Below are 27,023 nucleotides of genomic sequence, written 5' to 3'. Positions count from 1 at the left end.
TTGTCTTTAAATATGTCTGCTTGTGTCTGTGTATGTGCAAATGGATATGTGTGTGTGTGCGAGTGTATACCTGTCCTTTTTTCCCCCTAAGGTAAGTCTTTCCGCTCCCGGGATTGGAATGACTCCTTACCCTCTCCCTTAATACCCACATCCTTTCGTCTTTCCATCTCCTTCCTTCTTTCCTGATGAGGCAACAGTTTGTTGCGAAAGCTTGAATTTCGTGTGTATGTTTGTGTGTCTATCAACCTGCCAGCACTTTCGTTCGGTAAGTCACATCATCTGTGTTTTTGGATATATTTTTCCCACGTGGAATGTTTCCCTCTATTTTTATATATATATATATATATATATATATATATATATATATATATATATATATATATATATATATATATATATATATAAAACTTGCTCTTCAATATATCCTCTCTTCCCGTTATCCACCAGGCCTCAATCTCCGCTAATTTCAAGTTGCCGCCACTCACACCTAACAGATTTCAAGTTGCCGCCACTCACACCTAACAGTTCCGTCCTCCGTCACAGCGGGACCCACCTCCTCTCCCTCAAAATCACCCTCTCCAAACCTTCCAGGAATTTCTGACTTCCAGCCTTGCCTCTCAATCCTTCTTAAAAAACCTTAATCCTACTCCCAACATCACCACTGCTGAAGCCCAGGCTATCCGTGATCTGAAGGCTGACCGGTCCATCGTCATTCTTCCAGCGGACAAGGGTTCCACGATTGTGGTACTTGATCGTCGGGAGTATGTGGCTGAGGGACTGCGTCAGCTTTCAGACAACACCACATACAAAGTTTGCCAAGGTAATCCCATTCCTGATGTCCAGGCGGAGCTTCAAGGAATCCTCAGAACCTTAGGCCCCCTACAAAACCTTTCACCTGACTCCATCAACCTCCTGACCCCACCGACACCCCGCACCCCTACCTTCTACCTTCTTCCTAAAATTCACAAACCCAATCATCCCGGTCGCCCCATTGTAGCTGGTTACCAAGCCCCCACAGAACGTATCTCTGCCTACGTAGATCAACACCTTCAACCCATTACGTGCGGTCTCCCATCCTTCATCAAAGACACCAACCACTTTCTCGAACGCCTGGAATCCTTACCCAATCCGTTACCCCCAGAAACCATCCTTGTAACCATTGATGCCACTTCCTTATACACAAATATTCCGCACGTCCAGGGCCTCGCTGCGATGGATCACTTCCTTTCACGCCGATCACCTGCCACCCTACCTAAAACCTCTTTCCTCATTACCTTAGCCAGCTTCATCCTGACCCACAACTTCTTCACTTTTGAAGGCCAGACATACCAACAATTAAAGGCAACAGCCATGGGTACCAGGATGGCCCCTTCGTACGCCAACCTATTCAAGGGTCGCTTAGAGGAAGCCTTCTTGGTTACCCAGGCCTGCCAACCCAAAGTTTGGTACAGATTTATTGATGACATCTTCATGATCTGGACTCACAGTGAAGAAGAACTCCAGAATTTCCTCTCCAACCTCAACTCCTTTGGTTCCATCAGATTCACCTGGTCCTACTCCAAATCCCATGCCACTTTCCTTGTTGTTGACCTCCACCTGTCCAATGGCCAGCTCCACACGTCCGTCCACATCAAACCCACCAACAAGCAACAGTACCTCCATTACGACAGCTGCCACCCATTCCACATCAAACGGTCCCTTCCCTACAGCCTAGGTCTTCGTGGCAAATGAATCTGCTCCAGTCCGGAATCCCTGAAGCATTACACCAACAACCTGACAACAGCTTTCGCATCCCGCAACTACCCTCCCGACCTGGTAGAGAAACAAATAACCAGAGCCACTTCCTCTTCCTCTCAAACCCAGAACCTCCCACAGAAGAACCACAAAAGTGCCCCACTTGTGACAGGATACTTTCCGGGACTGGATCAGATTCTGAATGTGGCTCTCCAGCAGGGATACGACTTCCTCAAATCCTGCCCTGAAATGAGATCCATCCTTCATGAAATCCTCCCCACTCCACCAAGAGTGTCTTTCCGCCGTCCACCTAACCTTCGTAACCTCTTAGTTCATCCCTATGAAATCCCCAAACCACCTTCCCTACCCTCTGGCTCCTACTCTTGTAACCGCCCCCGGTGTAATACCTGTCCCATGCACCCTCCCACCACCACCTACTCCAGTCCTGTAACCCGGAAGGTGTACACGATCAAAGGCAGAGCTACGTGTGAAAGCACCCACGTGATCTACCAACTGACCTGCCTACACTGTGACGCATTCTATGTGGAAATGACCAGCAACAAACTGTCCATTCGCATGAATGGACACAGGCAGACAGTGTTTGCTGGTAATGAGGATCACCCTGTGGCTAAACATGCCTTGGTGCACGGCCAGCACATCTTGGCACAGTGTTACACCGTCCGGGTTATCTGGATACTTCCCACTAACACCTACCTATCCGAACTCCGGAGATGGGAACTTGCTCTTCAATATATCCTCTCTTCCCGTTATCCACCAGGCCTCAATCTCCGCTAATTTCAAGTTGCCGCCACTCACACCTCACCTGTCATTCAACAACATCTTTGCCTCTGCACTTCTGCCTCGACTGACATCTCTGCCCAAACTCTTTGTCTTTAAATATGTCTGCTTGTGTCTGTATATGTGTGGATGGATATGTGTGTGTGTGCGAGTGTATACCCGTCCTTTTTTCCCCCTAAGGTAAGTCCTTCCGCTCCCGGGATTGGAATGACTCCTTACCCTCTCCCTTAAAACCCACATCCTTTCGTCTTTCCCTCTCCTTCCCTCTTTCCTGATGAGGCAACAGTTTGTTGCGAAAGCTTGAATTTTGTGTGTATGCTTGTGTTCGTTTGTGTGTCTGTCGATCTGCCAGCACTTTCATTTGGTAAGTCACATCATCTTTGTTTTTATATATATATATATATATATATATATATATATATATATATATATATATATATATATATATATATATATATATATATATCGGGAAACATTCCACGTGGGAAAAATATATCTAAAAACAGAGATGCTGTAACTTACCAAACGAAAGCGTTGGTATGTTGATAGAGACAACAACAAACACAAACACACACACAAATCTCAAGCTTTCACAACCCACGGTTGCTTCATCAGGAAAGAGGGAAGGAGAGGGAAATACGAAAGGATGTGGGTTTTACGGGAGAGGGTAAGGAGTCATTCCAGTCCCGGGAGCGGAAAGACTTACCTTAGGGGGACAAAGGGACGTATGAGCTTGTGGGATCAAAATACATAAGAAATCCCCATTTACACACTTGAAAAGTTCTCATTGTTGACCAATATAATATGTTGTGTCCACCCACAGATATCATGTAGGTAGCACTTTAACTGTGCTTTTGTACTTTCACAATACATATTTTCACTAAGGGAATATATCATAAATAAAAGATGGATAGTAAAGCAAGTTTTAAATCTGACTGAAAATCATTTCCCCTGGACAACTCCTTCTATTTCACTGATGAATTTCTACTTAATAACTGGTAGCCAGTGTAAAAAATAATTAAACAAACTCGTTTTTAAGTGTCAATGCATGAATAGGAATAAAATGATAATGTGGTCATTAATATTAAAAGTAATCATGTATACATATCCTGTAAACTGATTTGTTCCACATCCTTTTGATAAAAGAATTATTGAAATGATGTATGTAACTAACTGACTGACTTAATCCTGGGTATTATCCACTCACCTAAAATGCTTTGCAGAGCAACTCATTTTTGTAGAAGAATAAACATCTCATGCAATGAGAACCAAATAATTAATGTGATGTGTTAAGTTTTGTTGACAGAATTGACGATTTCTAGTTGCAAACATGACAATCTGGAGATTAACATAATTACATGACAGTGAATCTTCTATGATAACTCATTAAACTGCCTTAGGATTTATGTTTGTTTGAGATCCTCAAGTTATACTGATCTGGGACTGAGGTTAAGGAATCACAATCTATGGAACAAAAAGTAAGCTACATTTTTGCTTGTGACATTCATAGTTCAAAAGATGAAAAAAAATTCAAATAAATACCACTGAATTATAGTATTCCTTTGTTGCAAATTTTACTGCAATTGATAAGCAACATGTCAATGACAGAGGAGCCACTTAGCATCTCAAAGAAGTGCATGAATTTCTTCGCTGGTGTGAGAACAAGAAACTTGTGTTTTTGCCTTTGAGACACAACATCTCATTCCTGTTCAGGCCCCGGTAAAAATACAACAGCTCATGAGACCTTTGAAGGACAATCTAGATCTTAGAATGCCTACAGTGTACAAAATACCATGTTAGTGTGGCAGCTATTAAGTTGGTCAAACAGTACATTTTGTGGAGCAATGCCAGATGGAATGCGAGAGATGCTTAAGTCTGTGCTATCCTGAAAAATCAACAATGGCGGAGCTTTCTTTACAAAATTGACACCGAATTCTATTTGTTGAAACATCTGTCATTATGAGGATTAAGGCATTTTGGGATAGTGTCATAAAAGAAGTGGTAAAAATTAAAATATGTGAGAACATCATCAACAAGGATAGTGGTTTGCTGCTCAGCACAGCATGGGACCTGGTTGTCATGAGACTAAAGTGAGTGTGACAGACATGGGATGAAAACATTCCATAGTTTGCAAGGAAGAGGGCACCAATGACGTAGCAGCCAGCAGCATGGCTATATAATAGTGGGGCAACGGCAACACGACATTCGTTTACCACTGGACAATGGCCAACGAGGGATCGGTTGAATGCTCGTGAGATTTTAACCACCTTATGCAGCTGGGAGACTGAGAAGATTTTATTAATTCATATCGTGGTGAGACCGTGCGTTCATACAAAGCTAATAACAGGGAATGTCAATGTTGCTTCTCACATGTTATTCACTTAAATAAATGGGTGAATCAGTGATATTTGATATAAAATATGAACTCTAATACCAGCATATTATTAAAATATTTGTAAGGAAACAATGATAAATACATAATGAAGCTTGAAGGACAAGTAGGTTACAAAACAATTTTGTAATGAAATGAAGAAATGAAAAAGTGATAAACTTCTTGTTAAATATTTATTGTTTCCAATTTCACCTCTTTTTTACAGTATAATTCGGCAGAGAGATCAAGGTTGAGAAGATGGGTGATAAAAAAACTATTCTACATCAAGACACAAGTAAAGATAACATTTAAACTTTACATGACTATACAAAGTAGATTAAATAAGGACTTATCTTAAGATATCACAGATTTTCCAGGTAGAGTCATTATCTTTTGTAAGATATAAGTGTGAAACAAAGTTAAATGTTGCTGTAAATCATAATAACATAAGAAATCTTAGTAGCAGTCACCTGGAGTTTTTTCAGTATAATGTTACAAATGCCAGACGGAACTTTCTGTTGTGTCATAATCTGTATACACTAGTTGTTCTGCTGTTTATTGGTGCATGACAAAGATGACAATGAGCATAATCAAAATGCTGCAGTAATTCCATTTGAATATAAAATATAGGTGTCAAATAAGTTAATGTTAAGATGAGAGGCATTTATGTTAGTTTACATTGTGACAATTTTTGATGTGATTTTTAACATTAGTCATTTGCATATTCCGCTGATATCGTAAATTCTTTTCATTAATCATTTGTACACAATTATTTTCTGTTTTCTTATGAAGTGGTACATTGTTGAGTGACATGCATACATCTAATTTCTTATTGTATAGTTAAATTATGGCCAAATCCCATATTTTATGGACACTGATGATAATATATAAATAATAACAACAGTTGTAATAATGGTTGTTTTACGCAAATGCAGATGTTAGCAGTCTTCCATGCTACTAGTTACAAGTGACTGATAACATTGTTCAGGCAGTTATAGGATTATTAAAAATAAATTAAAAATAATGATAAAATCTTGAGGTTAATAGATGATAATGTTTTATCATTTCTTTTTAGTAATGAGTATATTGAATACCAGAGGAATAAATACTATCATAACCTTCGGTTGCTTATTGAACTTAATTTTCTTTGAAACTTCCTGGCAGATTAAAACTGTGTGCCCGACCGAGACTCGAGTCTCACACAGTTTTAATCTGCCAGGAAGTTTCATATCAGTGCACACTCCACTGCGGAGTGAAAATCTCATTCTGGTAATTTTCTTTCTTTGTAAAACGAATAAAAATTGAACACTGTTAATTGTTTTCTTTATATTTAATTAATGTTAGGTACTTAATTTGACACCAATCAATATGTTGTAGGGCCTACATTCTGATTTGTATAGTAATGAGTTAAAATAGTGTTGACTTCTGATGGAATTATGTACTGAAACTGAACTGCTACTTTCTCTGTAGACTTATATTTGTGTGTGCCTATAAATAATAATGAAATGTGGAATAATTTATTGTTACCTCTTCTGAGCTAACAAAATATACAGAAAAGTGCAGCTGCTAGATTGCTTCTAATTTAATTTCATTATGGGCAGTGGACAACATAAAAAGGTAATGACCCAAAAAAGTGTAATAAGTTACATTTGTTCTTACCAAGACATAACATTTTTTGGAGTAAATAAACTTATGAAATAAAAAACACAATACAGGTTACAGAGCACTGAAACCATATGGTACCTTTAATACTTAATGTCGTAGAATTACTTTCAGTTATGCACTGGACTGTGATATGCATTTTACTACTGTCTTTTAGTGGCAACTTAATATAACATTTTAAAAAACATAATCACTACATTTGAAGATAGGTCCTACAAGTGATTTATCACTCTGCAGGTGAACTAGAAATTTGAGTAACTGTTGAATTAGCATAGCCAAAGAAGTTGATATATGACTGTAAATACCATAATTGTTAGTGAAGTTTTATAATGCCAAGCACTGAAAGGAAGTTCTGTTTGTGTTCATATTATTCTATTCTTAATGAAATTAAAATGGAAACCATCATTCAGGCTGTATTTCCTTTGTTAATACCACTCTATTGTGAAATTCTGCACAGTTCATAACTGAAGATGAAATTAAATCATGAAAGAAAATTGCAGAACACAGATAAATGGTTCTACTCACTGAATATTCACTAGGTCAATTGATGCTAAAGTTTTAAGAAGCAGCATGTTTTAATGACATGCCACAGAAAAAAATGTTATATGGGTTAGAGATGTGGAGGGTATTTATGCCTAAAAACAACAACAGATACATGATAGAAGTAAAAAGATGGAGGAAAAATTACTTTTGGAAGAGAAGTGAAGAAGAAATGCAAAAGGAAAGTAAGTAGACAGTTTACCTGTATGCAGCAATTTTTAATTTTCTTAAGTTACTTGAAAATTCAGACTAGAAACTATGCTTTAAGAAATATTGAATAAAAATTGTGTAATTCAAGAAAAGTTGTGTATATGGTAGATCTGTCATGGCTGATACCTTATTCTGGCCAGAAATCCAAATGCCAGTAGTTCAGTGCTTGTTGATTTACTAACTACTACATACTGGTACATGTTTGTTAGTTTCCTACTGTGGATAAATAAGTTTTGTATGAGATTATATTGTGTAGCATTTATTATAAGCAACAATATATACAGCATCACTCATGTAAATTGTACACAAGTACTTCGTGCACATGTTTTGAAAGCACACATTATGTCATAAAAGACAAGTGATGCTCAATAAAATTTTTACACAACAGTATGTTAACAAATATGGTATTCCCTCCTCCCTCCCAATATGAATGGTATGGTGAACCAAAAACTCAGAAATAGGGTGCGCATAGTAAATAAAATGTGTCATGTAAGACAAATTTGATAATAAAAATTTACTAATTTTTAGTTATTAATTCACAGTTAGTTCACACAAATTAGATGCTGTTTCTAATGGAAGCAGTCTGCAATATATAGGAATCACTATGACTGCTCTGCTAGGGATTTATTTGCTGTAGCACCTGATCTGCTCAATATATTTTCCAGTTTTCTTTTAATATTTTGTTGCAGGTGAAAGTATGCATACTGAAGCTTCAGTGCTTGCAAATAGCTTTCAAAAATAAATGTTTCAGCCTGTAGCTTCCTTCTCTTACTGTGTAGTTTGCAAAAGTAAAATCACTAATAGATGTTAAGATAATTTATTCAAACAGTCTTACAAGAATTCCAGAATGGAATGTAACAATTTTATGAAAAGGAAAGTTGCTACTCATCATATAGCAGAGATGCTGAGTCGCAGGTAGGCACAACAAAAAGACTGTCACAATATAAGCTTTCAGCTAGCAAGGCCTTTGTCGAAAATAGATCTCACACAAACACACACACACACACACACACACACACACACACACACACACACACACACACACACACACAGACACACACACAACTCCCACACATGACTGCAGTCTCTGGCGTGTGGCTTCAGCTGCCAGAGGCTGCTTTTGTGTGTGTGTGTGTGTGTGTGTGTGTGTGTGTGTGTGTGTGTGTGTGTGTGTCGTCTATTTTTGACAAAGGCCTTGTTGGCCGAAAGCTTATATTGTGACAGTCTTTTTGTTGTGCCTATCTGCGACTCAGCATCTCCACTATATGGTGAGTAGAAACTTTCCTTTTCATAATAGTCTTACATCAACAGATTCATGAAGCACTGTTATAGTAGAAAGAATTGGATTGATAGTGAATGACATATACATATTAGCTGTTGTGGATTACTATATTTTGTGATACTCGGCCTTGTTGGCCGAAAGCTTATATTGTGACAGTCTTTTTGTTGTGCCTATCTGCGACTCAGCATCTCCACTATATTGTGAGTAGAAACTTTCCTTTTCATAATAGTCTTACATCAACAGATTCATGAAGCACTGTTATAGTAGAAAGAATTGGATTGATAGTGAATGACATATACATATTAGCTGTTTTGGATTACTATATTTTGTGATACTCTACTAACTGAAATATATATTACTAGTGATGGAACAAGTGTTAGCAGGTGTATCCATAGGACAGGTTTGCAGTGGGCGTAGTCCCAAAGATGAGAACAAGAGAAAGGAACTTGCTAAGATTGTTCCAGAATGCACGGGGAACAGAAGACTTCTTTCAATGGCTGGTGTAAGACATATGTGGCCCCTGATTGGAGGGTTATGAAGCACAAGTGAAAGTTAAATGCAGTACCAGATCTGTCCAAGGCTAAAGTTACTGTGAGAGGTATGTAACGTAGAAATATGGTGATTTTGGTGGTGTGCTTGCTAAGAAACTTTGTGTTAGAACAGATTGACAGATAAAGAAACCATGCCTAGACTCACAATCAAAATAAAGTGATAGGCACATAGATTTTGAAAGAGTATGCATCAGTTTATTGAGTAATTCCAGGTGAAATTCAAAACAGAAGTTATCATATCTATGTTAAAAATGTCATCGTTACTTCTTACTTAAAAGGTAACAGATAATATATATGTGCTAATGAAACTATATCATCAACACCATAGTGTAATTTCTCTTCTGGCCAAATAAAGAAATTAAGAATGTCTTTCATTGATTGTTCAAGGGCTGTGAAAAACTATGGAATTATAGGATCATGAATATTCATGAAATGCTTATATGATAAATTATTTCCATTCCTTCATTTATAATTCCTATTTGGAGATGACCTATACAATGACTGATGCAATCAAGTACAGGCTGAAATTGCTACCAAACTATCACGCTTTCGTAGTTTTATCAGTAGTGTTAAAGAGTTAGTGGAAGAGCTTGCATATGAAACATGCCTTTCCCATCATGTGCTTGTATCTGATGTAGATGCAAACCTTAAACTTTATGGCTCTGCTTACATAGCTCATTCATTTACATGATACACAATTATGAGAATCTCCTTTGCTCACAAAGTTGCTGCATAAGTTAGTGATGAGATTTCAAAAATTTATCATTTGATTTAGGTTATGTCTCACCATTATTAAAGAAAATCAATTTTGTGTGTGTTTTAGAAGATTTTGGTTGACTTTGCCTTTTTTGGAAGGTAAAAGAGAAAGACTATAAATTCTGAAAATTTCCCGTTGAAGTATGTTCTAAAAGCTGTCAAATGTTTCAAACTTCTAAGGCGGAGATAACTATAAATGACTAACCCCCCATATATTAACAAACCATTTTCAATGGTATCACATTACCACATATATGCAAGTGTACAGAACCAAAAAATATTACAGTATTATTTGCCAAACTGATACAAATCATATACTGTTCATACCACATTTCATGAGAGGTACTTTAAACACATTGTTTGCCTGTAGAAACACAGTATCAGTGTTAGATAGTAGAATGTAACCACAGACACTGGGTTATAATATCAGCATTCATTTCATTATTCGTACTGGGGAAAAAAGTAGGGCGGCAATATACCCAGAATTTTTTGTTCAAAATGCAAGACATGTATTCCTATCATATCTTTCTCACAATATTTAAGACTGAAGTGACAAAATTAAGAGATTGAGTAACTATCCAGTTTGAATGCACTGTGCAGGCATATAATTAATGCGAATTACTGACAATACACTCCCTCCACTTACATTTCTTTCCCCTTAGTTTTTTTCAGTTCCATTTATAGTTATTCCGCTTGAGACAGATTTTAAGTTTACGACAAAATAATACATTGCTAATAATATTTTTTATGCTGAGTAGTTTGATACAAGCAGTGGTACTTTTGAGTTCAAACTGAAATAATTTTCGTATATCTTTCTTCTTTAATATTTATGAAGATGTTAATCTTTTTTAAGAAGTGACATGTTGTCAAACAGAAGCATATGTCCTTATAAATGTTTATATAATAATTTATGGTGTGAAGACTGCCTAACAACTATGTTTCCCTAACTGATTGCCATCTTCATATGTGATGAATCCAGTAGCAGCTTTGTCATACTATATAAAAATTCTGTTCATGCACTCTGAACGTCCAAAGTGGTATAAATATGTCAATGAATTATGCATCATGTCATCAATTCATTGAAGATAGTTTCTTCTGCTTTGTGTAAAATGATGCATAATTTGTTGAGGTATATTATAATATTTCATGATGTTCAGAGAGCATAATGAATTTTTATATATCATGACGGAGCTGTTAGCAGATTAACCACACCTAAAGATGCAATATACTGTCAAAACCAGTAATGTGAATTTTTTAGTTATTAGATTATCTCGATGCAATAAATTATTATATAAACATGTCTTTTTCCCAATCTAATCTAATAGAAATATGCATACAAACACTAATTATTGTAAAATGTCTTATATTTATAACAGCATTTTTAATTTAGATTATCAATCTGGCCTGATTTTGTTTTAGAATTTATTTCAATTTATAATCCATATTTAATGATTTTTCTTCTTTCATAATTTTTTTCTCACATCAAATAATCACTTTATCCTTAGAATATTGTTTTTTTTTTTCATTTTCTTGCTTGATTTCTTTTTAATTTAATTTACATTCTACATCTCATTTACTGTGTCATTTTAATTCTACCTGATTTATCATGCCATATTTCCACCATGTACCTTCTTTGTTGCAATACTGGCAGTACAGTGTTAGCATCCTCTTCAGTTTAAATGTTTTAGCCACTATAACAAAAATTCAGTTTGCATAAATTATTTCAAAATAGGTATTCAGCAGCCAAAATTGAAACATTTTGCTGTATCGCTATCGAGTTATTCAAGTATTCAAACATTTCACCACATTCTTATAATCCTTTCATAGTATAAATACAAAGTACCTGTTCATTTCGATTACAAGCTGAAATGAAGTATGGTATATGTGCCACAGGCTACAATGTAAAATTCTGAAAGCAATAAAGTATTGAGAACAATGGATGTGAAAAGTTGACAAAAAGTAATGAAACCTGGAAACCATGCAGTTATAGGTACAAGTGGAAGCAGAAAATGGAAAAATTGCAGAAAGATGAGTAAAAAAACTGTCAAACTTGAAACAAAAGAAATATGTGTGGTCACGAAAGAGAATACATGGATTATCTCTTATTTTATGAGTGGGAAACCACATTCAGGAGTCCAACATTCATTGTCTGCCGTCATTTGATTATACTGTGCTGGGCAAATTCTTCTATGCCTATGTATCTATGTAAGAACTCTATCTGAAAAAGAAACAGTAATTTATATACACCAATTTACCAAGACACGAAAATTTATAGGTGTGTTTATCTTCTCATTTAATTAATAAGTAGTTTTACTAAACAAGAACTAATAAATTATGACAACTGAGAAAACATCTGAGGTTACAACTCAGTTTTGTGCTTGATAATGATATAAATATGGAAGCACTGAACAATATGAATAATGCATCTTCACCAATGATTTAATCTTCTCTGACTTTCTCTGAATGGATGCTTTTTCTATATTCAGTATTTTATTTGAGTTAGGTAATGACTTCTCTTCAGATCACCATTAATAGCTGTGATTAGTGATACTTCTGGCCCCACTAGTGAATTATGCCAAAAGAATGAGTTTCACAGAGCCTTCAGATGTAATGTAGAAAACAGTGACAAAATTAAGTCTGTGTGTATAATGAACATGTATAAATACAGAAAACATGTAGACAGCCATACTGATTTCCAGGCTTTGGAAGGAAAAATCAATATAAAAAAGATTCAAGTGGGAACTGAAAAGCCATTAGCATAATGTTTAACCACATAAAATAATTACTTTTTATGAAAAAGGGGAAGGAGAGAAATAGATTATAGGATGCCATTAAAAAAGGATAAATGTCTTGTAGCAAATTACCAAGTTATTCTTATTTTTACAAATGCCACTGCTTCATTAGTCTATGTGGTAGCGTATTACAAAATATTTTAAGCAATAAGAATTGTGTTGCAAACAGGGCCAGCATAGGTGTAAGCAGGAAACACAAAGAAAGTATTAAAATGGCTGAAATCTGATACAAGTCAGCCTACAAACTCAATCCTGTTCGACTACTCAAAGTAAACAAATATAATAAAGGTTTTTTGTGCCAGTACTATAGTGTATGTTGTAGAAAATATGTTATGTGCAGCAATGTCACAAACTTTTTGTCTCAAAAAATTGATTTCTTTTGTTTGTCATATTTGTTATTAAAAAATAAGAATCACAGTGCTTTGAAAATAAATAATATTCCCAGAATGTTGAGTCAGCACTATAGTTTAAGCACACCATGATAATTTTGGTTTTGAAATTAAATTTGCCATAGCTGCATCAGTATTTTTCTTGATTTTTTAAAAAAGAAGGCAAAACCTATGTTTAACTTTGTTTCACAAAAATTTGCATCTTTATTAGTTGCTGTATATATCAGATTTCCTTAAGACAACATATTTATGTAGCAGGACAATCATCAGTACTCTGTTCAATTCACTATCAATTCCTTGTGTAAGGAATGCAAACTTACTTTTCCTAACAAATAATTTTCTCATTAAATTCAAATCATATGCATACTTCTGACATTTCTCTTTAACTTCACTTCAAAGGTAAAATCATACATGAAAATTCTACCATTAAATATTAGATACTACTGGACAGAGACAGAGAGAAAAGTTATAATTAGCTCAGTTAATAGTGTGGTAGAGGTAGCAGATTATGTAGAGGTATTACATGAATTTAATCATTTGGTAAACAAGTAACAACTGGTGGCCAAAACTACACATTCCTATTTCCTGAATGGTAGCTCCCTCAATGGCATCACATTATCAATAGAAGCATAATGATACTCAAAACTTCATCACAAAGTGAAATAGATTTTAACATTAGAATTATCTAGAAGCATGTGACAGAGAGTACCATTAACTTATAAATATATGTTTAGGATAGACTGAGTGTTTATTGCACAAAATAACTGTTTTGTGGTTTGTAATGATGTCCTCCATACACACACACAGTTCAAATTTTGTGTTATGTACTGTTTTCATATGGTAAAAAAATATCATTGTGCTACAACAAACTAGTAATCAGTGTTTGCTTTTTCTCTATAATTAGAAAAATATTCAGCTATACAAATTCAAAGCAATTCTACCAATGATATATGGTATGCAATGAAATTATTTCCAAGCTTCACATCTGAGTGAACAGTCCTTTCCACAACATTGTTTGGAGCAGTAGAAAGAACAAAGGATAGATGAAAATCTATTGTAATCTGCAGTGTAATAATTGAAGACAACTTAAAACATGTCTGTCCATATGAAAATGTTACATATAAAGTTTTAAAAACATTGTTAATTTACTCATTCATAGAATATTTCTAGAATTAAAACTGGAAAAAACTATTTAGTTGCATTTGTTTGAGATGTTGTTAGACTAACAGATAACTACTAATAACCCACATAACATTTTTGCAGTTCTACACCATTGAAATTTTAGTGTTGAGGAATGCCACACAAATACTGTAGAAATGTTACAGAAATATCTTGCTACATGGACTTAAGATCACAGATAATATTAAGTGTAAGTACCAGTCATACAAATTTGAATTTTAATTGCACTTAGGACATTATATACAGCTTCCAATAAAGATGCTTTGTAGATTCTCATATTTAGCACTGGCTATCAATGCAGTGTAGCAACAAGTGTAGTTGCTTGTACTAAAATAATGCTATTTTATGAACATTAGAGATCTACGTTCCATACTTTTTGTGAGAATCACTACCTTTGAGGCAATGTTACTGACTACTTTTTAGCATCACAATGCGAAGTTAGTGATGACTTACTTTACCACAATATAATGGTTTATAAAACTATTCAGTGAAAAAAAAGTGAATATAAGGACATTATAGTAGCACCAATTAAGCAGGCATAGTAAATCAGAAAGAATATCTGCAGCAGACACGATTTTAAAACATAGTATGTAGCAGATGAAAAATGACAAACATGTTGAAGCTCCTTACTGTTTTACCATTCTGTTTTGTTTTGAATTTTTATGAATGACTAATATGTGGTCAGTAATGAGAATTAGTTTAGTAAATAAAAATGTTGAGAACTATTAAAAAAATTAAGAGGGAACCAACTAAATAGTAAAAATATTCATGATAAATTTTTATTACTATGATTTTTGTGTGGGTTATACCTGTCAGCCAGAGCATTTTCAGCAAATTCTGAGTCTCTGTCAAAGATCTGAACCAATTATCTGTTTATGCCAATCACAACATATGTTTTAATACCATTCATTAAAATATTCATGCTGTATAATTTATACAACATAACATTTTATACAGACTCTTTTATGATTAAAACAACACTGTACAATTAACAACTGCTAATCATTTATCAAAAAATTGATTGTATATTTTTATAAACAATTTTATACAGGTGTAGTTTTTTGAACAGTTTTCCTTTCATAAATGAAACATAATTTTAGCTGAACAGCATTAGACTTTTGATATAAATAAAACAAAACCTTTTTTAAAAAACTTTATGCTTACAAAAATTGAATTTGATGTACTAACATTACTAAATCTTTTTGAAACTTGAATGATCATACAAAAATCTTTTTAAACATGAATTAGGATAAAAATGTCATTTTCTTGATTTATAATTAAAATAATGTTACTAATGACACTTTTATGGAGAAACGAAGAGACCCCGTTGGCACAGATATGAAAAACTTAATGAAGACACAATTCTTGTGTCACTAAAATCATATTGGCTCCTGTGTCACAGGTTCTAATTATGTTCCCATGCCTGTTCCTGTGTACTGGAGCATTTCTTTCAAACATTGCAGGCACAATGTGCCAGACATGGGAAGTAACAGAACCTGCAGACATTTCTGATTTTAACTAAATTTCAAGTATTGTTTATGCAGTTTCTCACTGTCAGAAATTTACAAAGAGGTGCTAATTATGGATGATGAGAGTTTTAATAGTTAGAAGTAAGAGAAAATGGAAAAGTTAAAATAAAAAGATTTGACACATTTTTGCAACATTTGAGGATCCTTTTATTTCAGTACTCTTTTAAACTAAAATAACCATGTTTTAGAAGAGAGTACTATACGCTTGCTGTTTAATTTGGTAATCTCTTTCTTAGCAGAACATCTATTTAATGTTGTTTCTATTTTTATGCACCTCCCTTTTTGAAATGACAGGTACTGATTTCACCTAATTTTAACAGCGAATAGTCTATGTACCTCCATTTTCTCTCAGATACTATTGTCATCCTATGTGACTGTTATTACTCACATCAACTATGATATGTGTCTGTTAGCCATTAAAAAGAAATTAATCAAACTTCAGTAACAAACTATGAACTAAATTTATTATGAACAAAAGTATTAAATACATAATTAAGTTTTTGACCAGACTGTTTACTGCGTAAGTCATTTGGATATTGTTCTTGGTTCACTGCTGTGTCCAGCACTTTTACTGTCTTCTGAAATGAAACTTCTGTAAATTGGTTCGGTAGCACTGTCATCCACCTCAAATGAAACTTGGAAAAGGTCACACGTATCATCACATTCCTTATCTGCTTTGCACTCTCTTGTGTCTATATCTATTTTACAAACATTGTCCTTTTCACTGTCCACACTGTCACAATCTACAATGATTCTGTCAGTAACTTCACCTACAATGACCGGTCTGGAGGTAGATGGAGATTTTCTCCCACTGTGTGATGAGGATGAAGAACTTGGAACTGATACCGTAATTTCACTGTGTGTAACAAACAATGGTGTAACATTTGTTAATTCTAAACTGGAGGCATCACTTGAAAGACTATCATCTGCATGTTCACCTTTTGATGAGGACTGAAAGTGAGTATGCACTGCCTTTTCTGTTAACAGTGCTGGTGGGGACTGAATAGCAGTTGCTAATTCACAAATGTTTTCACTTCTTAAGCTGCTAGTCATACTGCCACTTCTGTTTAGATCATGAGCTGTTACTAAAGTCAAAGAGGGAGTTAAAAACCGTGGACCAGCCATAGTTCTGTCTAAAACAGGGGCTTGTAGAGTAGACTGTTCTGCTGTGGCTGCACGATAAGGTGGGGGTATTAGTGTAGCTGTTGGAGATACACAGTCAGGGGAAATATCATCAGATGGAGTCACGGACTCTGGATCTGCCCAGTCAGTTCTCCTTGACTGGGTGCCAACCAGGAGCTCTAGACGTTGTGTGCTGCCCAGATCACTACGTCGCAAGCCAGGCACTGCCAGCAGACCTCTACTCCCCTCATGTGGGTCACTTGCAGTTCTTTGTATTGGTGCTTTCTCTTTCACCTGAGGCAGCAGCTTAAAATTTGAAAATACATGCATTAATGAAGGTGCCAAGAAACATCTTTTCAATAACACAATTAAAATGATCTTTATTAATAACGAAACAAGAACAGTAGGATAAGCAGTCTGACAAACATAAAAATAAATAAATTAAGAACTGGTTCAGAATTAAAAACAGAAGCTTCACTGAAAAGCAAAAGATGTAAATGATGTTTCACAATTCCTATTAAAGGCTTCTAGGGCTTGTAGTGGGAATGATAATGTTTTGATAAGGAACCCATGTCTAGAAATGTACCATTTGGTTATGAAATAAGTTTGAAGTTTGAATTACTTTCAAATCTCCTGCTTCCTGGTATACATAGAAACCAAGAAGAGGGCACTGTCATCAGTCTCTGTTGTAGTTATGGTGTCAGGTACCATTTTTGTCCACCTACAACAATGGCTGCAAGGAACTGGTACATCTGCAACTAGGAAGGTTGAATGTAGTGCTCCATAGATGTGCCTCACTCTTGACTTTGAAGAGGATGTCCTTCATCACTTAGAGGAGAACCCAACAATAAGTACTGCTTACAATGAGTACTCAAAGCATTGTCATTTACATGGGCTCCTGTACAGCATGCAAGTAAGAGTTCATTGGCTCTACTGTGTTTGTACTGTGATATGGGAGATTTGAATGTGAGAGTTGAATGTGGTCTGATCTTCAAACATGTTTTACATCCAACTGCTACATTTCCAGATGTGGGTTCATTATCTAAGTATTACCTACTTAGTCTCCTCTACAACCCCTCGAAGCCTGTAAAAGTAATTGTGAAATACCCTGTATAATAAGTGTTTTGGTGCCTGTCACCTGAAAAGAGATGGAAATTCCTTTCCCGGTCCAGGGCTTATAGTATCTATTAGTAAGTATGGAAGTAGATTTCCATTAAGGATCAATATTAATGGTTTTGTTAGGGACTATAATTCGGTCTTCGTGAGGTTAAGATGTAAGTGAAGGTGTGTGTGTGTGTGTGTGTGTGTGTGTGTGTGTGTGTGTGTGTGTGTGTGTGTGAGCCCAAAAACAGATTTCATTAATGATGTTTCTTTAACTAAAGTTTTACCTTTCAAACTATCAATTTTTTACTGAGTAAGTATATGAATGGTTCTGAACTACTGTCAAAGTTGTTACTTATCTAACCATTTTCACAATTACGGCGGAAAAGTTCTTATCGTGCTGACATCACGCAGTTTCCATACAGATTAATTACCCAATTCATTCCAATGGCCCTTAATGAAAGCACCTCAAGGATGAGAAAAAGTCGGACAAACAAAAATACATAAAATATGATATGCTCATGTTTCTTCCACATACCCTCAAGAGTGTTTTATGTTTAACAAGTGAAAAAATACCATTTTCATTTATGTACATGTTAATTAAAATGCTTTCCCAGGCTATCCATGATCTGAAGGCTGACCGATCCATCGTCATTCTTCTGGCGGACAAGGGTTCCACGACTGTGGTACTTGATCATCGGGAGTATGTGGCTGAGGGACTGTGTCAGCTTTCAGACAACACCACATACAAAGTTTGCCAAGGTAACCCCATTCCCGATGTCCAGGCAGAGCTTCAAGGAATCCTCAGAACCTTAGGCCCCCTGCAAAACCTTTCACCTGACTCCATCAACCTCCTGACCCCACCGACACCCCGCACCCCTACCTTCTACCTTCTTCCTAAAATCCACAAACCCAATCATCCCGGCTGCCCCATTGTAGCTGGTTACCAAGCCCCCACAGAACGTATCTCTGCCTACGTAGATCAACACCTTCAACCAATTACATGCAGTCTCCCATCCTTCATCAAAGACACCAACCACTTTCTCGAACGCCGGGAATCCTTACCCAATCTGTTACCCCCGGAAACCATCCTTGTAACCATTGATGCCACTTCCTTATACACAAATATTCCGCACGTCCAGGGCCTCGCTGCGATGGAGCACTTCCTTTCACGCCGATCACCTGCCACCCTACCTAAAACCTCTTTCCTCATCACCTTAGCCAGCTTCATCCTGACCCACAACTTCTTCACTTTTGAAGGCCAGACATACCAACAATTAAAGGGAACAGCCATGGGTACCAGGATGGCCCCCTCGTACGCCAACCTATTCATGGGTCGCTTAGAGGAAGCCTTCTTGGTTACCCAGGCCTGCCAACCCAAAGTTTGGAACAGATTTATTGATGACATCTTCATGATCTGGACTCACAGTGAAGAAGAACTTCAGAATTTCCTCTCCAACCTCAACTCCTTTGGTTCCATCAGATTCACCTGGTCCTTCTCCAAATCCCATGCCACTTTCCTTGACGTTGACCTCCACCTGTCCAATGGCCAGCTTCACACGTCTGTCCACATCAAATCCACCAACAAGCAACAGTACCTGCATTATGATAGCTGCCACCCATTCCACATCAAACGGTCCCTTCCCTACAGCCTAGGTCTTCGTGGCAAATGAATCTGCTCCAGTCAGGAATCCCTGAACCATTACACCAACAACCTGACAACAGCTTTCGCATCTCGCAACTACCCTCACGACCTGGTACAGAAGCAAATAACCAGAGCCACTTCCTCATCCCCTCGAACCCAGAATCCCCCACAGAAGAACCACAAAAGTGCCCCACTTGTGACAGGATACTTTCCGGGACTGGACCAGACTCTGAATGTGGCTCTCCAGCAGGGATATGACTTCCTCAAATCCTGCCCTGAAATGAGATCCATCCTTCATGAAATCCTCCCCACTCCACCAAGAGTGTCTTTCCGCCATACACCTAACCTTCGTAACCTGTTAGTTCATCCCTATGAAATCCCCAAACCACCTGCCCTACCCTCTGGCTCCTATCCTTGTAACCACCCCCGGTGTAAAACCTGTCCCATGCACCCTCCCACCACCACCTACTCCAGTCCTGTAACCCGGAAGGTGTACATGATCAAAGGCAGAGCCACATGTGAAAGCACCCACGTGATTTACCAACTGACCTGCCTACACTGTGATGCATTCTATGTGGGAATGACCAGCAACAAACTGTCAATTCGCATGAATGGACACAGGCAGACAGTGTTTGTTGGTAATGAGGATCACCCTGTGGCTAAACATGCCTTGGTGCATGGCCAGCACATCTTGGCACAGTGTTACACCGTCCGGGTTATCTGGATACTTCCCAACAACACCAACCTATCCGAACTCCGGAGATGGGAACTTGCTCTTCAATATATCCTCTCTTCCCGTTACCCACCAGGCCTCAATCTCCGCTATTTCAAGTTGCCGCCACTCACACCTCACCTGTCATTCAACATCATCTTTGCCTCTTCACTTCCGCCTCGACTGACATCTCTGCCCAAACTCTTTGTCATTAAATATGTCTGCTTGTGTCTGTATATGTGTGGATGGATATGTGTGTGTGTGCGAGTGTATACCTGTCCTTTTTTCCCCCTAAGGTAAGTCTTTCCGCTCCCGGGATTGGAATGACTCCTTACCCTCTCCCTTAAAACCCACATCCTTTCGTCTTTCCCTCTCCTTCACCTCTTTCCTGATGAGGCAACAGTTTGTTGCGAAAGCTTGAATTTTGTGTGTGTGTTTGTGTTTGTTTGTGTGTCTATCGACCTGCCAGCGCTTTCGTTCGGTAAGTCACATCATCTTTGTTTTTAGATATATTTTTCCCACGTGGAATGTTTCCTTCTATTATATTGTCTACATACTAAGCTGCATAAGATAATTCAAATGCTATTGTAACCAAGCACCACCAAAAATGAAAATAGTTTGCAAAACTGACTTACACAAATTGCATTACTGTTCCGATGCTAACTTAAGTCAAGTGTTACAGCACCCATGTTACATGATATAGTACGTAAATTGGTTCTGGCATGACTTTGCCATCAGACTATTGGAGCAACTGGATTGGCTATACACTGATTAAAAATAGGTATCAGTCTATAGGCTTAGAATACACTATTCTCATAGATGAACCTTGTACTCATAACATTTGAGGTCATACTGACAGAGAAGAAGGATGTAATGCTAGTACATACAATCAGTAACTCACAGTGTAATCATACAGCTACAATAGCCATGATTCGAAAGGCTAAGTGGAAGTTTAGAAACATTTATTCCTGTTACAAAAACCAATTCATTACAGAAAAATTACGTTGTCCACAACATTTTAAACTAATGGTGTTAACTATTTGGATCTAAATAAATTCACGTTGTACATTATCAGAATAATATTCAGAAACATTTGCAGAGACCACAATAATGTGATTTTTATATGCAAAGAAGAAAACCCCTCCAGGATAATATTATGTACTGGTATGTTGATGATGATGGAGCCAATAATAAATGGCAAAAACTACTTAAAGATGAAAAATTAAACAACAAATTCATATTTTTAATGTGTATTAAAAAAGCATTTTATGATTTTCAATGAATAGATTGCTGAATGTAGCAAAGGGAAAAACAATTCTATCCTTATATATCACATTATCAAAAGTGCTAAATTAAATGCCATTGTCAAAACCAAGCTTCCATGTAATTCAAAAGGAAAGCTTACAATCAATATATGGAACCAGTTATTACTTAATGGGAATGAGACATGGACTTTTAATGAAGAAAAAGAACACCCCAGAACTGAGGGTATCAGGGCAAGCAGAGAAGATATGCATGTTTTGAATTATCGGGAGAGACAGAATGAATAGAATGGAGTAGAAGACATAATGACTGTTCTGAAAATGAATTGGAGCAGGAGGGAACTTATACCCAAGTGACTGGAATGTAAATCCACATAAAAAATCCTTTGGTGGATTCCAAGAGATAAGAAAACACTGACACTATGACTTAATCTAAAGTGGCAAATGAGACTGGAAGATACACAGAAGCAACATGGATGTGCAGAGGTGAAGACTGTAATCCATAGGAAAGGCCTGTATCAGCAGTGGATATTGAACAGGTACGATTATGGCATTAGTTGGAAAATAACTCATTATTCACTGAACAGCTGGGGGTTGAGGGAGATTTACTCAGTTCTGATATGCACACTCAGGCAAGTTACAAAGTAAGGATTGCAAAACTGTATAGTGAATAGTTGGTTGAGCTAGAAGAAAACTATTTAGGATTTACTGTTTGGGAGAAACTTTTTATGAAACAATGGGCACTCTCCGGAAGGACACCTAAAGAAGTGAGTGCTTATTTTTCATTTGAAATACTGAGAATTCCTCTATAAGTTGGAAATATTTGCTTGATGAACTTTAAAAAATTCATTCATGGCAGGAAAAACAAATCTGCTGGGAAAGGCATCTATGTTTATACAATGTAATAAAGGAACCTCTAGCTCCAAAGACTCTGATACTGGTAAGCTCAGAATAAATATATGAAGATGGACCAATTTGTTAAGGAATTACATTGATTGATTCCTTTCTTCTGTTCATATACTGCAAGATGAGGTAATATCAGATGGAATTTTCATTTTCTTTAAGGTAACTTTATAAAGAATATTAAATTCTTGAGACAAAAAGTGCAAGATATTTTGGATGAGATTGGAGAATAATATGATCAAAGAACTTCAGTCACAAATATTTTTAATTAGTTAGAATCCAACAAATAAAACTGTCTGATGTTACCCCCAGGATGGGATAATTTCTGACATTCATTGGATTTACACACAAAGGTCCATATTACATCTAATGGGATAATTTTGTACAGTGACTACCTTTTTAAAAAATAGACATACTTAGAAACACATTTTACGTGTTTAGAAAACATTTTTTGCAGATGGCTACAAAATATTCTACACATCTTCAGTAAATGTTTGACACATATTCAGAAAACTTTCACAGACATATTTACAAAATATTTCATTAATTAAGGCAAACTACTCATACAACAAATAAATAATAATCTACAATATGTTCTCAGTGAAAGAAAACTCCCCCTTTTCTTCTCTTTGAGCCAGCAACACTCTTACAAGTTGGTCTTTGTCTACAGTATCATCATCTGGAATGGCAGGAAAAATAAATACAGATTTGCTGCTTGAAATGGATGCAGAAATCTGACTTCCACTTCTTTTGTGCCCACATTTGTTGTGATTCCAACAAACTGCCTATTTTGCTGCTTCCCCCCAAACATTTGTGGACAATCCACAAGAACAAAAGCCTCCACTTCCAAAACTGCTTCCCCTCACTGCTGCTTTTGTCACCAGTTGGTATTACATCATTATTCACAAGCAATTCAGACACTGAGTCAGCATTATATATCTTTCTCTTATCGATGCATAAAATGGATTTTCGTTGGGAAACATCTAATTTTCACTTTTGTTGGACACTCATGTTATTTTCATTCCATAGTGAACATTCTGAAGCATATCTTCAAAGCTTGAAGACAAGGCTTCTACAGAACTGTTTTGAGAATGACTTCCATCAGGTAATTTTTTGAGGACTCTTTCAGGGTCAAATGGAATTAATCCCATTGCACGAAATGCAGGAGCTTTTCTTCCATTGCATAAGCACTGCCCACCAAGCAACTTTTAAAGGTCTGAAGAAACCTATGTCTAATGGCCGCAAAATATGAGTACTGTTTGGTGGCAATAAAATAAAAGAGATTTTATTCTTCTCACATTTGTCAATTACTCACAGTGAAATGTGATTTGAAAGGTTGTCTCCTATCATAACTTTCTCCCCATCCACTGAGTTCAGGTAAGGCACTGCAATAGTAATACACCAGTCTTCAAATATAGACAGATAAAACCATCCACTTTTATTGTGGTTATAGCATGTTCCTTTGGACCTCCTTCTTGTCAAGTGTCCCATATATGCTCCAATTTGAAGAACACATAGGGAAGTAATAGTTTTCCATCCCCAGTGGCAGAAGAATCTAAGTGCAGAGCAGCGTGGCAGTAGAAGAATCTAAGATCCTTTCAGGATGTTTTGTTCCCCTTCTATCATATGCTTCCTCTGAGGGTCATCACACAGATTGGTCTTGCCATAATTGATTACATTTTTGGGATCAATATTTTACATTTTTTCACCAACATTCGGGAAATATGATTTCAGTGTCTCTAACTCACTTCGGCACATTGCCTTTTAATGTTATCAGATAGCTAGACACTTAATATGGCAGAGTGATGCTGTAAGAATGAACGCGACCACTCAATCCCTCTCGTGTTACAAGGCAAGCGATTTTCCCTTCATCCACATTTATCACAATATCCTTTCACTATGTACCAAACATCATCAGAGGTAAAAGGAAAACCCCAATGTGCAGGCCTTAAAATACCACAGACAAGTGTGTTCGCTTCAATAGTACTTAAGACAGAAGGCCTTCCAATCACTAGAGGGTTTGTATTATTAACTTTATTCTCTAATGTTGAACATGGTACATTGAATTTGCTTGACATCTTTCAGTACGATAGTTTTCCTGATCTTACAGCAACAAACCACCTTTTCAAGATTTTCATGATCACCTTGGAAGAGCACCAAGCCTCCTTTTGTAAGTACGTGGCACTGTCCGATATTATCTCAATATTTGTAGTTATCTAAAAATAGTTTACTAGTCACTAGTGAAAGTGAGATGTGGAGACAAACTGCATTTACGTTTTCTTCTTAACATTTAAGTAAGTAAACTATAAGCAAATTAGGCTTACCAATTTTTCCTCTTCTTGTACAATGATGAAAGTATTCGCATACAGATAACTAGCAACAACAATTGCACACTGCACTGTAACCTGCTAAACACCACTGTTTCAACTTCCAACTGCAACAATGTGTATTTGTATATGCTTGACAATAATTAAGGTACGCAAAATGTGCGTGTGAAATAAAAGCCTGCATTCAGTGATACCAAGGTAAGTACAGAAATACACTGTTCCCGTCCGAAATAGCCTTTGTGTCTGATATTTCCCCATCTTAAGGTACTGAGAAAGAGAGACTAGGAAGGGAAGAAGAGACTGAAGTCAGTTGAGGATACCAAATTTACTTACTGACTTACAGAGCTTATTTTCATTATAACATGAAGCAATAACAATAATAAAAGTGCAGTACTATAATCCTTTGGCATGTTGAAGGCTCATATATAAGACTTTATGGAAGAATCTCATTTTGGAATGTGTGTTCCAACATAAATCATCATCTTTCACAAGAAATTTGAGCCAAATGTAGGCTCACTAAGCAGCAATTTCAAAGCAAGTCAGATTCGACAAACAACTTTATAATCATATACATACATATCAGTTGTGTCAACTCAAGCCTGACACTGATATCAAGAGAGACAAATTGGTGATGAAAACCTCATGCTGTGGCAGTCTGAAGTGGAAAGCAAGGGCTACTGTGAACAGGAGAAGGTCCACAAAGGAACCTCAAGCAGTTAAATTTCATCTCCTTTTAGCTAAGATAGTGGATATGTTCCCAAAAAGCTTTGAATTTAGTTTTACCTTGGTGCATTTTGTGTACTAAGAACTGACTGATGTGCTGATTAACAACAGTAACTTCAATCAGTAGTGAAACTGGTTATTTAACATATGTACAGCCCATCCATTCATTCTAGTACCCTATATCCAGCCAAAGGCTGTTTGTGACTGGCATGATATTTCTGTAATTTCACGGTGAACCGACCACAGCTCGTGGTCTATCGGCTAGCTTTGCTGCCTCTGAATCACCGAGTCCTGGGTACTGTTCGCAGCCAGGTTGGGGATTTTCTTCACCCAGACACTCGGTGTTTGTGTTGTCCTCATCATTTCATCATCATTCAGGAAACTGGTGAAACTGGGCAGTGAAAAGATTGGGAATTCGTACGGGCACTGATGACCATGAAGTTGAGCACCCCCCAAATCATATACCATCATCATCATCATCACATCCACGGTGAACAATACCTGTATTTAGGCTATTATTACAATGGGATTGTGACCCCGAAAGACATTTTAAAGCTACTGCTGCCTTCAAGCTCCACCCTGCCCCCTACTTGAGGGGGAATCCAATTACCACTGTTATCTGTGTCTAGTGATATCACATGGTCAAATGTGACATAGTTTTTCAGCGTGTTAGCACATCAAACAACTGAGGCAAAACCTGGGAAACAGACAAATATTTATCTAAGTGGACGTGCAAAAGTGCCTATAAGCTGCATTCAGACTGGCCAGCATGCCGGCCCTCATTGTTAATCTATGAGACAGATTGATCAGGAGCTGGCACACATCCATGTCCTGGAAGGGGATGCTTTAATGCTCTTATCTATCCTGGCAAGTGTTTAACATACGTAAAGGACACTGAGCTAACAAGATTGTGTAACACTGAAAGATTTTGATGTTTTAAAATATATGACTTGTAAATAATATAATTATCCAGAAACAAATGAATTGTGTGAAATATGTCACTCCATATACCAGTAGTTCGTACCTGTGTATTACTTCAAAGAAAGTATGGGGTAAAATTAGTGGATACTATGTACTAGGTACCTTACTTACCCAGTTTGGCGATTCTTCTTCAGCATTTTCCTCAACTGTATCAGTATTGATGTCACTGGCTGCTTTGTAGACAGCTGTATATTCAGTTGCAGGATATGCAGGAGGAATGCTGGGAGGCAGAAGAGGCCCCTGATGAGAGTGAAAAGTCTGCCGGCGTCGATTATGTGCTCCACGTCTGCTGCGAAGCTCAGTGGAATCTCTGCGCCTCTCATTCATACCACGTACTCCTTCATCTATTGAGAAAGTGTTATCTTAACACATTTCAAGATGCTTACAGTAAAATAAATTAGGAGGAAAACGTGAAGTATGAATCTATCTGTTTTAGTTACTTGGATCCAAAGAT

At 36.8% G+C, this 27,023-nt stretch overlaps 1 protein-coding gene across 1 annotated transcript in view; it reads right to left on the bottom strand.

The window, feature by feature from the left end:
* Positions 1 to 15,323: 15,323 nt before the first annotated feature.
* The window catches only part of LOC126234906 (voltage-dependent T-type calcium channel subunit alpha-1G), a 790,867-nt gene continuing 779,167 nt past the window's right edge, over positions 15,324 to 27,023 (bottom strand). The window contains exons 36-37 of the mRNA XM_049943646.1: positions 26,681 to 26,913; positions 15,324 to 17,221 (exon numbers count right to left, since the gene is read on the bottom strand). Of these exons, the coding sequence (XP_049799603.1) occupies positions 16,319 to 17,221; positions 26,681 to 26,913 (1,136 nt within the window). The 3' untranslated portion in view covers positions 15,324 to 16,318. The remainder of the gene's footprint in view (positions 17,222 to 26,680; positions 26,914 to 27,023) is intronic.

This window comes from Schistocerca nitens, chromosome 2 (assembly GCF_023898315.1).
Source record: "Schistocerca nitens isolate TAMUIC-IGC-003100 chromosome 2, iqSchNite1.1, whole genome shotgun sequence".
Classification (NCBI taxonomy): domain Eukaryota; kingdom Metazoa; phylum Arthropoda; class Insecta; order Orthoptera; family Acrididae; genus Schistocerca; species Schistocerca nitens.
Note: the sequence above shows the minus strand (reverse complement) of the source record. Positions and strands in the feature narration are given on the sequence as shown.